Source organism: Aedes aegypti, chromosome 2 (assembly GCF_002204515.2).
Source record: "Aedes aegypti strain LVP_AGWG chromosome 2, AaegL5.0 Primary Assembly, whole genome shotgun sequence".
NCBI classification, from domain to species: domain Eukaryota; kingdom Metazoa; phylum Arthropoda; class Insecta; order Diptera; family Culicidae; genus Aedes; species Aedes aegypti.
Genome location: NC_035108.1, coordinates 304,574,558 through 304,592,216, shown reverse-complemented (window position 1 = coordinate 304,592,216; position 17,659 = coordinate 304,574,558). Strand labels below are relative to the sequence as shown.

Genomic DNA, 17,659 nt, shown 5'->3' with positions numbered 1-17,659 from the left:
TAATGTTTAGCTTTTCGGTAGTTGATAATCGATATGTTTGATTTTTTCAGGAAGGTTCTTCATAACCTGACATTGTATAGCCCACATTTTATTATTTTGAAAAATTGACTAGAACCAAAATGGTGGGCAAAGAAAATATAAAAAGTGATGAAAAATATCGATACAGATTCTGACTACAGAATATTTTTTTGAGAACTTTTGGAAACAATTGTGCAAACATATTGAGAAACAAAAAAGTTATAGCGATTTTAATATTTTATGTGGTAAAAATAAAGTTGCCGCTACAGGGGTTCATTCATGGAAAATTTTTGGATAAAATTTCTCCTAATTTATTGTGACATGGTTTAAAGAAAGGAAAAATCAAAGAGAAAATGAAAAAATAAAAAAAAATTACAGCGAAATATTAATCGAACTTCTTGCATGTCATACCATTTACTGAGAATCTTCAGGTTTTTTTTGAAAAAAAAGAATACAATTTATAAAATTACATAAAAAAAATCAAGTCAAATAGTCCCATAAAAAAGTAATCGCATATTAATCCCACTACAGATTGGCGTAACAGAAAAAAATAACCGGATTCTGATCATCATTATTTTTTTCTCTGTAAGGCATTCGTAGGGGAAGGGGTGGTAAAATAAACACGTTTAGGATTTGATTTTGTTTCTGATAGAAAAAACGAGGTATTTCTATACCGTAATCCGGGGTAAAATTGATCAGCGGGGTAAGATTGATCGGTACGATCCTTCTCGTAAAAAGTTCAAATCATCATTTATTGATGAAATATTTTCAAAGCATGAATGGTACCTCTCTTTCTTACAATTATAAGCTAATGAAAGTTGAGGTTTTTGCGAAAATTTCTTTACGTTCACGCGTGAATTTGTCTACTTTTTGAATCAATGATTTTTAACATTATGGATGACACAACTTCGTGCCGCGAGCCGAGATGTACAGGGATAAGGATGAGAGCATTCTGACGGACGAGCATGAGGTGATCGAAATGTGGAAGCAGCACTTCGACGAGCACCTGAATGGCGCTGAGAGCACAGGCAATGAAGGACGGGACAACGGAGGAAATGCCTTCGTCAGTACTGCGGAAGATGGAAACCAACCAGCCCCCACTTTGAGGGAGGTTAAGGAAGCCATTCACCAGTTCAAGAACAATAAATCTGCTGGTAAGGATGGTATCGGAGCTGAACTCATAAAGATGGGTCCGGATAGGCTGGCCATTTGTCTGCACCGGCTGATAGGCACAATCTGGGAAACAGAACAGCTACCGGAGGAGTGGAAGGAAGGGGTAATCTGCCCCATCTACAAGAAAGGCGACAAGTTAGATTGTGAGAACTTTCGAGCGATCACCATTCTAAATGCGGCCTACAAAGTATTATCTCAGATCATCTTCCGTCGTCTGTCACCTGTAGTATACGAGTTCGTGGGAAGTTATCAAGCCGGCTTCGTTGACGGCCGATCGACAACGGACCAGATCTTTACTGTACGGCAAATCCTTCAAAAATGTCGTGAACACCAGGTCCCAACGCATCACCTTTTCATCGATTTTAAGGCGGCATACGACAGTATAGACCGCGTAGAGCTATGGAAAACCATTGACGAGAACAGCTTTCCCGGGAATCTCACGAGACTGATAAGAGCGACGATGGAAGGTGTGCAAAATTGTGTGAAAGTTTCAGGCGAACACTCCAGTTCGTTTGGATCCCACCGGGGACTACGACAAGGTGATGGACTTTCGTGCCTGTTGTTCAATATTGCGCTAAAAGGTGTTATGCGGATAGCCGGGGTACGATTTTTACGAGATCCAGTCAATTTGTTTGCTTCGCGGATGATATGGACATCGTCGGCCGAACATTTGTAAAGGTGGCAGACCTGTACACCCGCCTGAAACGCGAGGCAGCAAAAGTTGGACTGGTGGTGAATGCGGCCAAGACAAAGTACATGCTAGCTGGTGGGGCCGAGCGCGACATGGCTTGCCTAGGTAGCAGTGTTACGATAGACGAGGATACTTTCGAGGTGGTCGATGAGTTCGTCTACCTTGGATCCTTGCTGACGGCTGACAATAACGTTAGCCGTAAAATACGGAGGCGCATCATCAGCGGAAGTAGGGCCTACTATGGCCTCCAGAAGAAGCTGCGGTCAAAAAAAAATCACGCCCGCACCAAATATACCATGTACAAAACGCTCATAAGGCCGGTAGTCCTCTATGGGCATGAAACGTGGACGATGCTCGAGGTGGACCTGCAAGCACTTGGAGTCTTCGAATGTCGGATACGATGAGCAGGGCATGTTGAAGCTTTGGTTTTGAGTTAGCTTTTTTACGAGTAGAAACAACCAACTCCAAACTCTCTAGGTTCAACAAAAGATCCAATTGACAGTTTTTATAAATCAGGCGTCTACCAAATTACATGCGACCACTGTAACAAAATTTACATAGGACAAACAAAACGCACTCTCAATGCACGTTTTGAAGAACACGTAGCAGAAGTTACTAAAGCACACAAAGCCACAGAAAAAGGACTTGTACACCATTTCAAAAGTTGCAGAACATATTTACAATGAACAGCATTTCCTGAACACAAAAAATATTAAACTCTTATGACATTTTTCAAAACCTTGGAAGCTTTTCGTAGCGGAAAGCATAGAAATTTTCAAACAAAATACAATAAATTACTAAACTAAGATCGAGGAAATGGGAACTCTTGACTGTTTAAACTTATACCTAACCAAACACACAATACACAAACACATCAATTGACCATCTGCCAAACAAAGAGGAATTTGTTAATTGACAATCCTTTCATTTGACTAGGTACACAATTAAAAAAATGACCCCCTGTAAACGATTACAGGCAGAATCTAGTTCTATCATACCTATGGATGGAATGGAAATTATGGAACTTTGGATTCTAACTCTGTGTTTAACGTAGAATCAGAATATGTATAAAACAGGATACCCAGAAAACAATCAAATTTGTTGAAATTTATACCAACATTTGTCCTACCCATGATTTTGGCAATGGACGCGCCTCTGATATAGGTGCTCTGTGTTAGACAACACTATCATCCTAATTTGGTAAAACTAAATTAAGCTTTTATTAACATTCTGTTAACAACATATTACATTTCATTTGCCGTAGCAGTTCAGAATTTTTACAGGTGCGTTGATTCCACCTTCTTATAAGAGAGAGAAAAAACGCTTTCAATGTACTTAACCTAACTTAACCAAAATATATAATTATATATTATATATATTAATCGTGGCGATAGAAGATTGCAACAATTTTTGTCTAAAATTATCAATTATTTTGTTTGTCTATTGTTCCAATGCTTCAACAATGGGTATTATATGTAACTCATTAGTACTATACTAGGGTGAGAGCTCCAGAATCATTTCAAAATTTATGTCTGAATCCTCTGCAGAGCTTTCATCCTTATATTACAACAGCTAGTCCATATTGGTACAGCATACAGCATGGCTGGCATGAAAATTTGTTTGAAGATCAAAAGCTTGTTCTAAGCATAGCATAAGCATAAGCATTGATGACCGTACAATTCGTAGTTGCTACTCCGTGATTGACCAGAATAATCGAAGTTGCACAAGGAACCAACAGGTGTAGCTTGGGAATAGCTTTCCATCTTCAATGTACACTTTCGAGAACTCCAAACATTATAAAGTCAATAACGGCGCCTGCCACGGTCATCGGGGAAAGGTGGGATTGTGAGTGTGACATCCATTGTTACTAGAGCCCGAGATCACCTCTGCATCTCCATGGTTGTCACAGGAAGGAATGTGTTAGTGGGGAGGGTTCAAAAGCTACATACTCAGGATTCACCTTGGTAAGTGATGCGATCCATGCAGCCTTAGTTCAAACAGTCACCTATTAGTCACTATAGACAACGTGTTCCTAAAGTAAGTCTTCACTTTCAGTGTCGAACCATTCAAAATGATTTCTGCAATGGAAAATGTTTATTTATTTATTTATTTTATTTATTTTATTTGGTCGGCCACCAGCGCAACTAGGGCTATATGGGCCGTCAGAGGGCAGTTATATATACAATATTTCAATGATTAATACAATAAATATAAAGATACACTAATAATACAATAACACTAATACTATAATAATAACAAAGTGAATAATTAAAAACCTAACTTAACTCCTTTAACTTTAGGAAACATACAATGCTTTCTATTAATTTCATATATTCTTTTTTCAATGTTTTGTTCTATATTAGATTGTACAGTTCAGTTTCTTTCATAAAACGAATAACATTTTTCATACCAACTAAATCATCTTTGAGAGTATCTATACCATGGATGCATAATTTTCTTCTTATCATGGAGTATTTTGAGCATTCATCAAAGATATGCCTGACAGTTAAGGTTTGCTTACAAGAATCACAGATTGGCGGATCATCTTTAGACATCAGGATGGAAAATGTTGGATAAGAGATTAGGTATGTGTATTTGAATACTTTTTGATCAATCGCAAGAGTCTTTGCCGACACTTATTGTGAAAAACTATTCATGTTTTGTTAAAAAAAATACATAAAAGTAACTTTTCTATCGTTGTCATGATTGAAAAGTATTTCACATTAAAATATACATTAAAAATGAAACCATTAAACGAGCTCATCAAATTGATCCTTCATCCCTGACTAGGCAGCCATAAGCTACTTTATCAGCTTACTTAGCTTAGCTTAGACTGACTACACATATCAATGGTTGCTATTCCGTGATTGACCGAAGTCAGTGAAAATGCACAAAGAATCAACTAGAAGTTCGGCTGGGATTGGCCATAATCTTCTTCAGTGTGCATAATTCAGTGCCTCTATTTATACAGGGTCAATAACGGCGCCGGCCACGTCCTTGCAGTCAGGTGGGATTGGGGGAAGGAATGTTAGTGTGTAACCTTTGCTTTTTGGAGACCGTGTTTGCCTCTGCATCTCCACAAAGGTTACTGAGAGGGATGTTTGTTAATGGGGAGGATCGTTGGGTCATAGGATTCACTTTGATAAGCGATTAGACCATGATAAACAATGATTTGTGAGATATAAACATGCTTATACGTAAATATAATATTTTCATTTGATATGAATAATTTCTATGTAGAGAAAAATTATGCCGACACTTGAGGTGACGAACCATTCAAAGTTTGTTGAACAAATACCTAAATGTAACATTCCTACAGCTGTCAGGACGAAAGCATGTGTTATTATATTTTACTCATTTGAAAAGAAACAAAAAACTCGATTGGTTGGGACATCATAGAACACTCTTATTCTTATGCCGACACTTACAGTGGCGAACCATCCAAAGTTTGTTGAATAAAGTGAACCTTTCGCAAGTCTACACTTGTAGTGTCGAACCATTCAAAGTTTTTTTTAATTACAAAAATAAAGGTATATAAGAGGTGTTCTGAAAAAAAAAATGTTAAACATAAATAAATCATGAATCAGAGTTTGTGTCGACACTCACAGTGACGAACCATCCATAGTTTGTTGAAAAATCATATTTACATCCCACCATTGTAACGATTGAATGTGCAGTCATACATATTTTATAGATTAGAAATAGTAGCATGAAACGAGCTCACCAATTGATCCGTTATCCTTGACTGAGCAGCCACAATCCACTTTCGGCTTCACTCGTTTGCTCGGCTATAAAAAAGCATTCAGGAAAAAAAAAAAAAAATAAGCGCGCGACCCAAAAAGAATAAAAAAAAAAACTGTTCGGGCTTTCTTGACGCACTGCCCAGGAGCAAGCGTCAAGGTCGAAGGATCAAACAGAACTAACCGATCGCGGCACTTTTTCAGTTACTCCAACCGAACTCACCGATCACGCCACTTTTTCACTTACGAGACCGACGCGCGACATGTTTGATCCCGCCCTCGTCGCTTGCCCCGGGAAAAGCAAGTGTCAAGGTCGAAGTATCAAACAGAACTAACCGATCGCGGCACTTTTTCACTTTCTTCAACCGAACTCATCGATCACGCCACTTTTTCACTTACGAGACCGACGCGCGACATGTTTGATCCTGCCCTCGTCGCTTGCCCCGGGAAAAGCAAGTGTCAAGGTCGAAGTATCAAACAGAACTCCATAAGCTACTTTATCAGCTTACTTGATATAAACACGGCGACGCGAAAACCGAACTAGCTTGCTTGGGACTTCAAATACACTGCCCAGCAAACGGAACGCGTGGCAGAAAAATAGACGTCACTGTGGTGTAAACCATTGGCAAATTTAATAAAAAAAACTTAGCAAACCTAAAAAAATAATTGGTGTTTAACTGAAGGAAATCTTGGAGGAACATGTGTAAACATTTTGTGGACGAACTGCTGAAGGAAATAGAATTCTGGACATATTCCAGGAGGTATAGCTAGAACCTTGCCTGCAAGAATGGTGAGAATTAGGGAGTAAGGAACACCCGAAATTTTATTTTCAAATTTATGTAGTAATCCACATGTAACCTGGAAATGTATAAACTTGAAGGTCTAAGAATGCTGCAAAGTCCTTGGAAGGATTTTTGAAATTAATTAGGTGGCATCCACAAATTACGTAACGCTCTAGGGGGAGGGGGGATTAGGCTCAAGCGACTCATACAAAAATTTGAAATTTTTCATACAAAAAGCTTTACGAAGGGGGGGAGGGGGTCAACAATTTTCAATTTTAGCGTTACGTAATAAATGGACGCTGCCTTACCTACCATTTATCGATGGCAATAAATTACGCTTAAGTTGGTATTTTAATTAACAATCATCGCAAATTGATGCGATCCTATTACCGTCAATAGTTTTCAATTAACAAACTCCTTTCCATCAATCGTTGTAATCAATTTCAATACAGGACGTCGAGGATTATCACATCAATTCAACTCGAGCCCTTAATTCCCAGAACAATGGAGAGATCCCGCATTCGAATGAACGCCGGTCATTCCCAAGCTTATTCGAGTAACTTATAGTCATTTATTTATCTGTCTCCAAAACATCCTTCCCTCGCACTTCAAGATATCCTTCCCCCACCCCCCAAAAAACCATCTTCGCATTCCGGCGTGTTAGCTCGAATCGTTTTCCCCGTTGACGCCTACATCTAATTAATGAATTTATTAAGCCGGGCACTGGCAGCCGAACTAATTACAAATGCCAGCCTGGCAAATATCTAAACAAACTGGGGATCCGACCGACAGAAATGGAAACGTATGACCGAACCGATCGCAACCCCCCCTCACTGGGAAACAATGCGGGTAATTAGGTGTCATTTATCCTTCCAAAAGCCACACCCGCGCCCGTAAGTAAATTGAAACGTTTTACCATTTGGCCACACCATCTGAATCGGATATGTCATTCACGACGCCCACAATACACCCGTGGCAATCATTGGTATTGAAATGGTTTCCGGTTGAAATTCCCACTTTTGTTTTTGCAACAATTCTACTGCACTCAAGTACCCGTAGGTATTCCATTGGTACAATTCTGGAACGTGAGCCATTTGGCGTCCAACAAGGATGGTGATTCAATCAAATTTGCAGACAACGATGTTTTGCAGTAGAAAGGTGCATCTGCCCATCGTCATTTTCCGCTTTTCTAACCGACATGTAAGTAGATAGACAGTTTATGAACCCGTGCCTGAGCATTTCCAGGACAAAACGAAAATCGCGTAGAGTGAATCAAACTTCACACATGTATTAATGGCTATCCAATACGACATTTCTAAATTTGATTCACTATTTTTTGTAGTAGTGCTTGTTACCTGCTGGAAATTTTTCATAGACACCGTTTCTATCTCAAATGCACCTATTTTTAGATATACATTTTCAGATTGTAGAAATCCTATTATTTGATAGGCTCTTATCAAAACATAGTCTAGACAATTTAGAAAAAGAATTGATGGGAAATTACTTATCGGGATACCTGCATTGAGAATTTTTATTTCCATTCATTTCCAATCAGTATGAAAATGCCATTTTTATTTGCGTTTTGAGCTGGAAATGCTCACCTGTACGTGAGCACATGTGCTCCAAAAGTGGAGTACACGTTTTCCGTTTGCAGCAAATATTGGGTGAAAGTGATATTCAAATCAGCCTTGGTGTACCCGTTCTGGGTAAAAGATGTGCGAAACGTGCATCTATTTGTGAAAGAAGCAGAGTACCTACAATACCTAGTGTGGCATAGAGCGTTAGACAAGTGTATTATGCCGGTACTTGATTCAGATGGATCCGTTCAATCATGCACCTTTAAAGAAAATTTATGATGTGTACTTTAATGTATGCAGTTGTTCCAGCAGTATAGTTATTGGATTGAATGGAAACATTCGCCTTTGCAAACTTGAGCGTATGTTGCACGTGTCATGATGTGAAACCAATACTAATACTAAGAATGAATAAAATTAGACTGGGACCCATGCCTTTAAACTTTTAGGCCTAGACCATATGCTACAAGATTTGGACATCAACTTTTTGCACAGTTTTAGTTTAAAGGCTCCTCCAAATCAACGCCATTTTTTCAGCGACAGCGACAGTGGCGTAGCTAGGGTTTTTGAGGCCCGGTGCGGAGCTATATTCGGGGGCCCTTCCAAATAAGGGTATGTGCCAGTTGAATAGTCAATGGGGTCCTAAAATTTTTAATAAAATCTTGTTTTTATTTAATAACACGAAAGAGCATGTTACTCTAACAACTTTAGCAATTTTTCCCGCTCAAATAAAGGCAATATCATGTTTAAATTTTAAATTAGAAATTGGGTCTATAAATGAACCTTGACACTTGTGATCATGTTTGACGTTCGCTTAGTCGACAAAAACACCACAAGGGTTTTAGTTTTAACAATGGGGTTGTTCCTATCTGACATTTTGGAAGGGACACGGAAAACAAAATACACCCAAAATTTGAGTTTAAGCCAAGGGGTGTGACAAAATCTAAAAAAAAAACATAAAAATATGTTTTTTGGACTTAAACCAACGGAAAACATTAGTAAATTGAGTAAACGTGTATTGTTGGCCTAAACTTAAGCGTTTGGTGCTAAAATCGGGACAGGGCTTTAGGACCCTATTAATCGAAACAATGATATACTTTCAATCAGTATCAATATTTAGGATTGAAAATAATGGATCTTGTGTTCATTTTTTGATGAAATTGCTTTTGATTTTTGTTTAGTAATCAAAAGGTCAATTAATGAAGAGTAATATACCGATACGACCACTTCAGGTGGTGGCTTAGTATCTAAAAAAAGGAACATTAGAGGTCTCATGCCTGAAAAATGAAACTAATAAGAGACTGAAAAAACTCATTTCGATATAGATTCCTCAAGTAATTTAACCAGACAACTCTGAAAGCATATTTCTAAAAGTTTTTGTGGGATTCAGTGATTTTCTTCAGAAATTTCATCCGAATGTAATTGAAGTATTTGTTATAAGTTTGCTTTAATTATTAATTCGAAGATTTCTTCAGGATTACATTGAACGATTCCTTCGCAGACTTTTCAAGGAATTCCTCCAGAATTTTCATTCGAGGCACATTGATAAACTCAACAAAAACTTTTCCAATGATACCAACAGATTTTTTTTTCAAAGATTCCCTCAGAAAATTTTCCAAAAGAATCCTCATTGAATTGTTACAAGACTTCCCTTTGATTTTGTCCAAGAAGATGCTGAGGACATTTTTCAGATGTTATTAAAGAGGATTCCTTAAAAAAAACGGATATACTTTTATACAAAATCGATATCACTGATGAAATACGTGGTAAATTCCTACATAGAGAAAAGTCTTTCAAATATTCCCGGATCTCTTCTGGACTCTTGAGAAAGACTTGGATAAGTATTGAGGAAAAATATTGATGCAAAAATTCATAAATTACCCAACCCAAATTTTCAAGAGGAAACATCTGAAAAATCTTGACTGGAACTCTTCGAACAGCTACTGCAATAATAGCTGTAGCATTTTGTGGATTTTGTATTTAAACTAAATATATTTTTAAATTGAAGAACCCAAGTGGAAATTACTTCTTTAATAATTCTTTAACCTTCGGGCTGTCGCGCTGTTGTACTTTGTACAACAGTTGTGATTTATATGCACATGAAAGTCGCATAATAATGAACGCACTATATACACTATATACAGTAAATCACAGTTTTAAATCGGTATATCTCAAAATCTAGATATTATAGAAACTTGGGGTCTTTAGTAAAGTTGTTCTGGAGGCGAAGCGCTATTTGATGGTACCGCATTTAATTCGGAATTTGACCGCTAGGTGGCACTAGTGGGCATGGAAGTTTTACTTTTGTTTTGCAAATATTTCAGGATCCTGATCATTCAGAAGGATGGCGTCTTCGGCAAAATTGTTAAGTAAGTTATTAATAAGGACTGTCATTGTTCGAGCTAGTTGGTTCAAAATTTTGCCAGTAGGCGCTAGTGTGCATGAAACTTTTGTTTGCAGATATCTCAGAGGCCTGACCACTTAGAAAGGTAGTGTCTTCGGCAAAGTAGTTCATTAGCTCAAGGACTATCATTATTTGAGCCAAAAAATATGATATTTTGCCACCAGGCGGTGCTAGTGAGCATAAAATTTTTGTTTTGCGTATACTGCAGGATCTTGACTTTTTAGACAGGCACCTTCAGCAAAGTTGTTCAGAAGCTCAGAAACTATCATTATTTTACAAAATCTCGAACTTTAAGGATTAAACAAAGAAATAATTTGAGCTATCGAGCAACTCTGCCGAAGACGCCATCTTTCTTAGTGGTAAAACTCTTGGGATATTCGCAAAACCAAGGGTGTTGTACGAAGTACAACGCGCGACTACTCGCGTTACAAAAATTCGCGCCACGACCGAAAGGTTAAAGCAATCCTTATTCATGGAGAAATATATGAGGAATACTTGGTTGGATTTATTGTGAAATTCTCTGAAAATTTCCTTAAAGATTTTGTGAAATAATCCCAGGAAGAATTTATGGAGCGATTCCTGGGATAATCAGTGGGGTAATTATTGAAGGATTGGCTCGGAAAATGGCTGGAAGTATTTCTGAAAAATTGCCATGAGAATTTTTCGAAGAATTCTTCTATGATTATAGGTGTATGTAAAAATACGAATTTAGCCAATTGTATAATAAACCTTTTTTCCTGCAAAAATTTCTGTTGGAAAATTTGTAGATATTTCAGTGTAATACCTGGAGAAATCGTTAAAACAATTTCTGATAGAATTTTCGCTGTAACTCCATTCTTGGACTGCTGAAGGATATTCTGAAACAAATTTTGAAGGAATTCCTATCTATGAAAATTTCAAGGCAAATTGCTAGAGGAATCTCCATAAGAATTCTTGTGCGAATCCCTGGATAAGTCTATGTACGTGTACCTGAAGAAAACTTTTACTCAATGCATAGAAAATTTCCTGTAGATGAAAATCTATAAACGTATAGAGTAGTTCCGTAGTAATATCTGGAGCCTCAAGAATTTACATAAAAAATCATTCCAATGCGAAAAAAGAAAAGCATAATTTACATAGATTAGATCTTTTACATAAAAAATAGACTTTACAGACCTTTGTTCGCCTTTGTTTGCGTTATCGAAATATGCTTTGGTTCTTTTCAAGAGTGTATAAAATATTGTTCACAAATACTCATTTCGGCTTAGTTCAGCATATGGCTCATAATAAAATGTTTCTAAACCTGTTTATGGCTTCCTAAGACTCAAGCTATTGAGGGCCCCCTGATATTCGATGATTAATAGAACAATGTATTTTTGAATCCAAAACCATGATGTTCAGTTTAAAAGTACTGTTCTAAAATGTTGAAATAAACGCTACCTTTACCAATATACTAGCTGATATAGGGGACTCTACTCATAACCCATTCAGGGCTCCTCCAAACCTGATTTTCCTTGCCCCGATACATTTCAGTTTGTCAAAAACTCAATTTCTAATGCTATGAGATATCTCCACCATGATTTCGGGGCCCCTAAGAATCCGGGGCCCGGTGCGGACCGCACCCACCGCACCCCCCTAGCTACGCTACTGGACAGTGACGAGAAATCACCGCGATTCCGCCGTTGTGTCGCTGCAAGCACTCTTATATGATACTATCCAAACCAATGAGACGCAAATCGCAGAGAAATCAGTCGCACTTTAGTGGCTTGGGCACGCTCATAAAACTGTACATGTAACGAAACATCAGCGAAATCGCGGCGATTGTTTGTCGCTGCGCTGTAAGAAATCGCCTTGATATAAGAAAACGCCATTGATATAAGAAAACGAAGCACAGTGTCTTTTTCATATAATTTTATAACAAACAAAACCGGCATACATCAAATTTGACGAATGAAAGCCAAGACTTTTCTTTTTCATTTGTTGCTAAAATCTAAATAATTCATCGGAGGGTCTGGCGCAACTCTTTTTTTTAATTTTGCTGTCAATAATATTTAGATTATGATGTTATTATTTAAGGCCCCCCAAATCAACGCGATTATTTTCGACGACAGTGACAAAAAATCGCCGTGATTTCGTTATTGTGTCTCTGCAAGACAGAAAAATTTAAAAAAGAGTTGCACCAGACCTTCCGATGAATTATTTTGATTTTAGCAGCAAATGAAAAAGAAAAGTCTTGACTTTCATCCGTCAAATTTTACGTATGCCGGTTTTGTTTGTTATAAAATTTTATGCAAAAGACAATGTGCTTCGTTTCCTCATATCAATGATGAAGGGTACCGTAAATTCGGGTGAAATTGATCAGTAGGGTGAAATTGATCACAGTGTCACACGATTTTATTTCTTCCCAAAGGAGCACAAACATCATTAAAACCTGCAGTGAATGAACGTTGTTTGTCGTAATTATTGTCAAATTGTGTGTTGCGAAGTTTTTTGCGTTAAAGAATGTTTATTACTATGAAAACAACGAGAAATTTCAAAACCATGTACGGTGCAGTATTGGCAAACATCCATAAACTTCTAGTTCTAAACAATGATTTAAACATGGCACAAACCTGAAAGTTTGTGAGGATGCTTAAGATATATCCCTAAGCCAGATTTCATTACCAAAACTCGTACCAATTTGATCATTCGGTTGAAATATTTGATTTTCTGTTAGATATTAGGAAATTCCTTAGGGAATTGCATACATTTAGGCGTTTTCCGAGTAATTCTTGAAATTTAACTATTCATTATTTCTATAAATAATGTATTGTTAAGAATTTAGCAAGCATATTCGGATTCAGAGTGCTCAAATTTATTATGTAGAGATGTTTTGAACGCTAACAATAATTGCATTGACAAGTGATCAATTTCACCCCGAAATGCGACCCCCTGATTTTTTATTTTAGAGATATTTCTTAACACTAAAATGACATTTGTTAGAAAATTTCGGTACATGAGCCAATGAGGCTCACCTTTGTACTTGTTTTCCTGCATTTAGTTGTTTGGCATTGTCAACATTATAGAAAACAGGCAAGAAAAACCGTGAAAAATGATCAATTACACCCGAAATTACGGTATGTGCCATATAAAACCATCAGTAGGCCACAAACCAATAGGGCAACGACTGTTTATTATGTTCTTAAACGACAACAACCTTTCGAACATTCAGTTTCTTTCACTGGCCGCCGAGCGACGACACCGTTGTTTGTATTCCACCCACTGATCGCGCTACGCTGGATTCTCAAATTTCTCGATCTTTCAACACAAGCGCATGGAAGAATGGTAGTCGAAGAACTGTCAAAACGTATGGAAAATAATGAAAAACGTAGTGATCGGAAATCAAGTGCGAAGTGAATACATAACTTTTTGTATGCTTTCTTTGGTTCAGGATTTCGTTTTTACTACCACTGAAAAAGATCCATCTATTGCCTTTTCAGTTTTTAATATCGCCCTATTAAAATCATGAGCTCGCGATCTAATTCGTAGATTTAGTCAGGTTAGAGTGGAGAACATCATATTCATACATAACTTTTTGGTACCTATTTACATCTACTGTTTTTTTGTAGAATGGTCATGATTATACCATATTTGTAGAAACTCTGTCAGACTCACCTTAAAAATGAACTGTCCCATGTCGGAAATCTTTTCCGAGGCCGATCCAGACGACCGTTTGAAGCAGTTGAGATAATCACGCGTCAGGATGAAATATCTGCAATAATCGTAAGCGCACAATGGCTCATTAGTGTCTTCAATTGAATTTTCTGGTTCTCCGCTCTTTAGCCGGCTTTGGTGGTATTGTGCTGTTTTATCGCGCTGGCTTTTCCCATTCTGGTCACGAATAGTCATGAAGTCATGAAATTAACACTCGCCAAAGGTAGAGTGCTGAATTTGACCCGATGTCAGCAGCAGCATGATCGAAAAAAAACCTTTTTTCTAAGTTAGGTAGGTATGTGATGTGCCATCAAACGAATTAGGTATTAAGCTAGGGTTACCATATTTAATCTTTAGATTTAAAAAACGAGCTTGGTTGAAATAAATTCATATAGTTCTTGTAGTTATCAGAAGGTTGTTATGGATCAGTTATTAGCAGTTTTATGAAACAGACCACAACTACAACTAATAGTGTATCATAAAACCTAAAACGTACTCTTAAAAAATACGTCTGGTAACCGTAATCCGAATGGTGACCAGAGGAGCATGAGCAAGAAACAGCAGCGCACACCAACGTCGACCCGCGCCGGGCCATCATCTATTTAGCGGAGCAACATGACACACGACACGACATCGCCGTGAGAAACGAACCTTTCCTTCCATCTGGAGAAAAGCCGGTCCCGCTGCTGCCAGAGAAGGCCACGCTTGATCGGTCCGGTCATCTGGGACACCGGAATACGGCCAATTAGCAGCGACTTCTGAAATGGAGAAAGAAAAAGGGAAAGACCATTAGTTAAAGAGTTATTAAAACTTGTGCTTTATTCAAAGGTCGGGAGAGTGTAGAATGTGAAATGTATCACATTTACACTTCTTTCATTGTTATTTATGAGGGGCGTTTCGTTATAGCAAAACCTTACAATTACAATAAAAGGATGAAATCTTTTGTTCTCATGCCTATTCGGAATGCTTATTGTTATCTTATATCTCTAATCTACTTTATTCATAGTCAGTCACTCGTAAATTTCGGTTCTGTTTTTCCTTTGTTCAAAAGGAACTCCTAAATTTCGCACAACTGATTGCATAATCCCATACATTATGCAACCTAATTCCTATCACCAGCGTTCAACACTTGCGAAGAAAGTTATCCTCTAAATTCAACCATCATAAATTCTAAAATTAGCCCCCACTTTTCCGGGTGGCCCATTAACACGAAGAGCAAAACACAACGCCAACTACCGACGCCACAGGTCCTCTCCTCTGCCTTCTCACCAAAAAAACCGGACGTAAAGAACCCAACAGTCAAAGTTCAACAGTGTTCAGAATTGCACCATGCTTGGTGCGCTATGAATTCAAGATCCTTGCCGGGCGGGCTGCGTTTGGAGGAACATATGGCGTGGCTAGAGAGGGTAAGTCAGGGGAGCCATCCATTTCAGACAAAAAGACCAATATCAATTAAGTAATAATTGAATAAGTACTATGTGTTTATCATATCAGGTTTTAATAAGCTTTCAATGAGTACTGAATGTAAAGTTTGGACCAAAAAACAACCACCCATGCCAAAGTGAGTTATAGAGGTGCTAAGTTGTTTCACTGCTCATGGAGACATTTTAGAAATAAATATGAAAGAAGCCCATGAATTCCAATAGAAACTTCTACAATTTTGCTACAATTTCTGGATAAATTCTGGGTGCAATCGCAAAATGAGCCAGTAGGAATGACTTAAATAACCTTTGAAGGAATTCCGGTCGAATTTGTCACTAGATTTCCTGAATCAATCTACAGAAGAACTTCTTGAAATAATATTCTTCAATTATCCTAGAGAAAACCTTATGACGAGCTCTTGAAGTAATTCTCAATGAAATAACTGCAGATATTTATGAAAATAATTCAATGGACAAATTTATGGTAGAATCCCAGGAAAAATACTGAAAAAACTCCATGAGAATCCTTATAAAAATTCCTGCACGAATCCCAAAAACGATTCCTGATAAAACATGCGGAGAAATATTTTAAGTAAATCCTTGAAGAGTCCTTGAAGTAATTTGTGAAAAATACTAGAAATCATAAAAGATTCCTTATGTCATCTATATTTCCTACAGTTTTTTTTGCAGGAAAATTTGAAGGACTTCCTAGAGGAATATATGCAGGGTAGACTGATGCAAATTTTGAAATTTTTGCTCCCCTATGCTTAAACGGTGTCAATTATGATGAAAATCATTCTCAGTGCGCATCGTACCTTCGTGCTGTGCGTACACGAATTCTCTCTGCTCTTGGAAGTTTTCTTAAAAACTACCTAAAGCAATAAAACAGTACTTTTCAGTGCTACAAAAACAGTACTTTTCAGTGCTAAAATTAAAAACGGTACTTTTCAGTGCTACTAAAACAGTACTTTTCAGTACTATTTTTTCTACTATTGATCCCTTTACGATCCTTGTTTGGACCCGTGCCTTCGATTTTTCGTTGGACCCGTTGGCGAAAGCTAGCGGTGGTAATCCTTCTTGGACACCGTCTTGGGAAAAAACCTTTCGAAGGTCACGTCTTCTTTCGTTTATTAATTAAACATGGTATCAACAACAAACAAAAGGAAGGGTGAATCTCTGAATTCACTACTTCTTTCCAAAAAAGTGGGTTTCAAAACTGTCACTACACGTGGCAAGAATGGAAGAAAGGACGCTTCCCCGGAATGCGAACTTTCTTCCAAGGGTGAAATGAATAATTGTATCGAAATGAGCAATCAGTTCGATGCTCTAGACAAATTTTCCGAACACCAAATCGAAGCAGCCTCTAGCCCAGGCTCTTTGATTCAAGTGAGGAAGCAAAGAGTGCCGCCTATCGTGGTCCGTTGTTCCGAATTTGGGGGATTTAGGCAGGAAATCTTGAACTCCATTAGGGGAATCAAGATTTCCTTCCAAATCGCAAAGAAAGGAGACTGTCGCGTTTTGCCGGAAACTCTTAAAGATCGTGAACTTCTTCTCAAACATCTTGAAGAGAAGAAGCACAAATTTTTTACTTATGACGACAAAACTGAACGTTTGTTCAAAGTTGTCTTGAAAGGTCTCTCAAGTGACTATAAATCACCTGAAGAGATCAAAAATGGAATAAATGATTTACTTGGATTTTCCCCTGTTCAAGTAATCATTATGAAAAAGAGAACCCAATCTGGCATTGTTCGGAAAGGGCTTTCTCAAGAATTTTATTTAGTTCACTTTAACAAAAAAGAACTAAATAATATTAAAGCTTTAGAAAAAGCAAAACTTTTGTTTGATGTCCGTGTGACATGGGAACATTTCCAGAAACCTGGAGGAAATTACCAGAACCCCACTCAGTGCCGTCGGTGCCAAAAGTGGGGTCATGGTACAAAAAATTGTCCTTCACGCAAAAAGGTCATTGAGGCTCGTGCCAGGCAGATGAAAGATAATATCTGTTACGATAACGGTCGTTTCCGGAATTTGCCTGGTAGAGTATCGAACAATGCTCATTTTTCAGTTAACGATCGCTTGATCACGAATCATTCCCATCAGGAAGATCATAATTATGCTCATTCACAAACTAATTTTAATCCATCGGGTAGCCGTTCGAATCTTTCTATTTCGAATGTATCTACC

General features: G+C 37.8%; 1 protein-coding gene across 1 annotated transcript in view; it reads right to left on the bottom strand.

The window, feature by feature from the left end:
* LOC5574506 (GATA zinc finger domain-containing protein 14) overlaps window positions 1-17,659 on the bottom strand; it is a 548,034-nt gene that overhangs the window by 41,613 nt on the left and 488,762 nt on the right. Inside the window, exons 3-4 of the mRNA XM_021845578.1 lie at window positions 14,706-14,812; window positions 14,016-14,112 (exon numbers count right to left, since the gene is read on the bottom strand). Of these exons, the coding sequence (XP_021701270.1) occupies window positions 14,016-14,112; window positions 14,706-14,812 (204 nt within the window). The remainder of the gene's footprint in view (window positions 1-14,015; window positions 14,113-14,705; window positions 14,813-17,659) is intronic.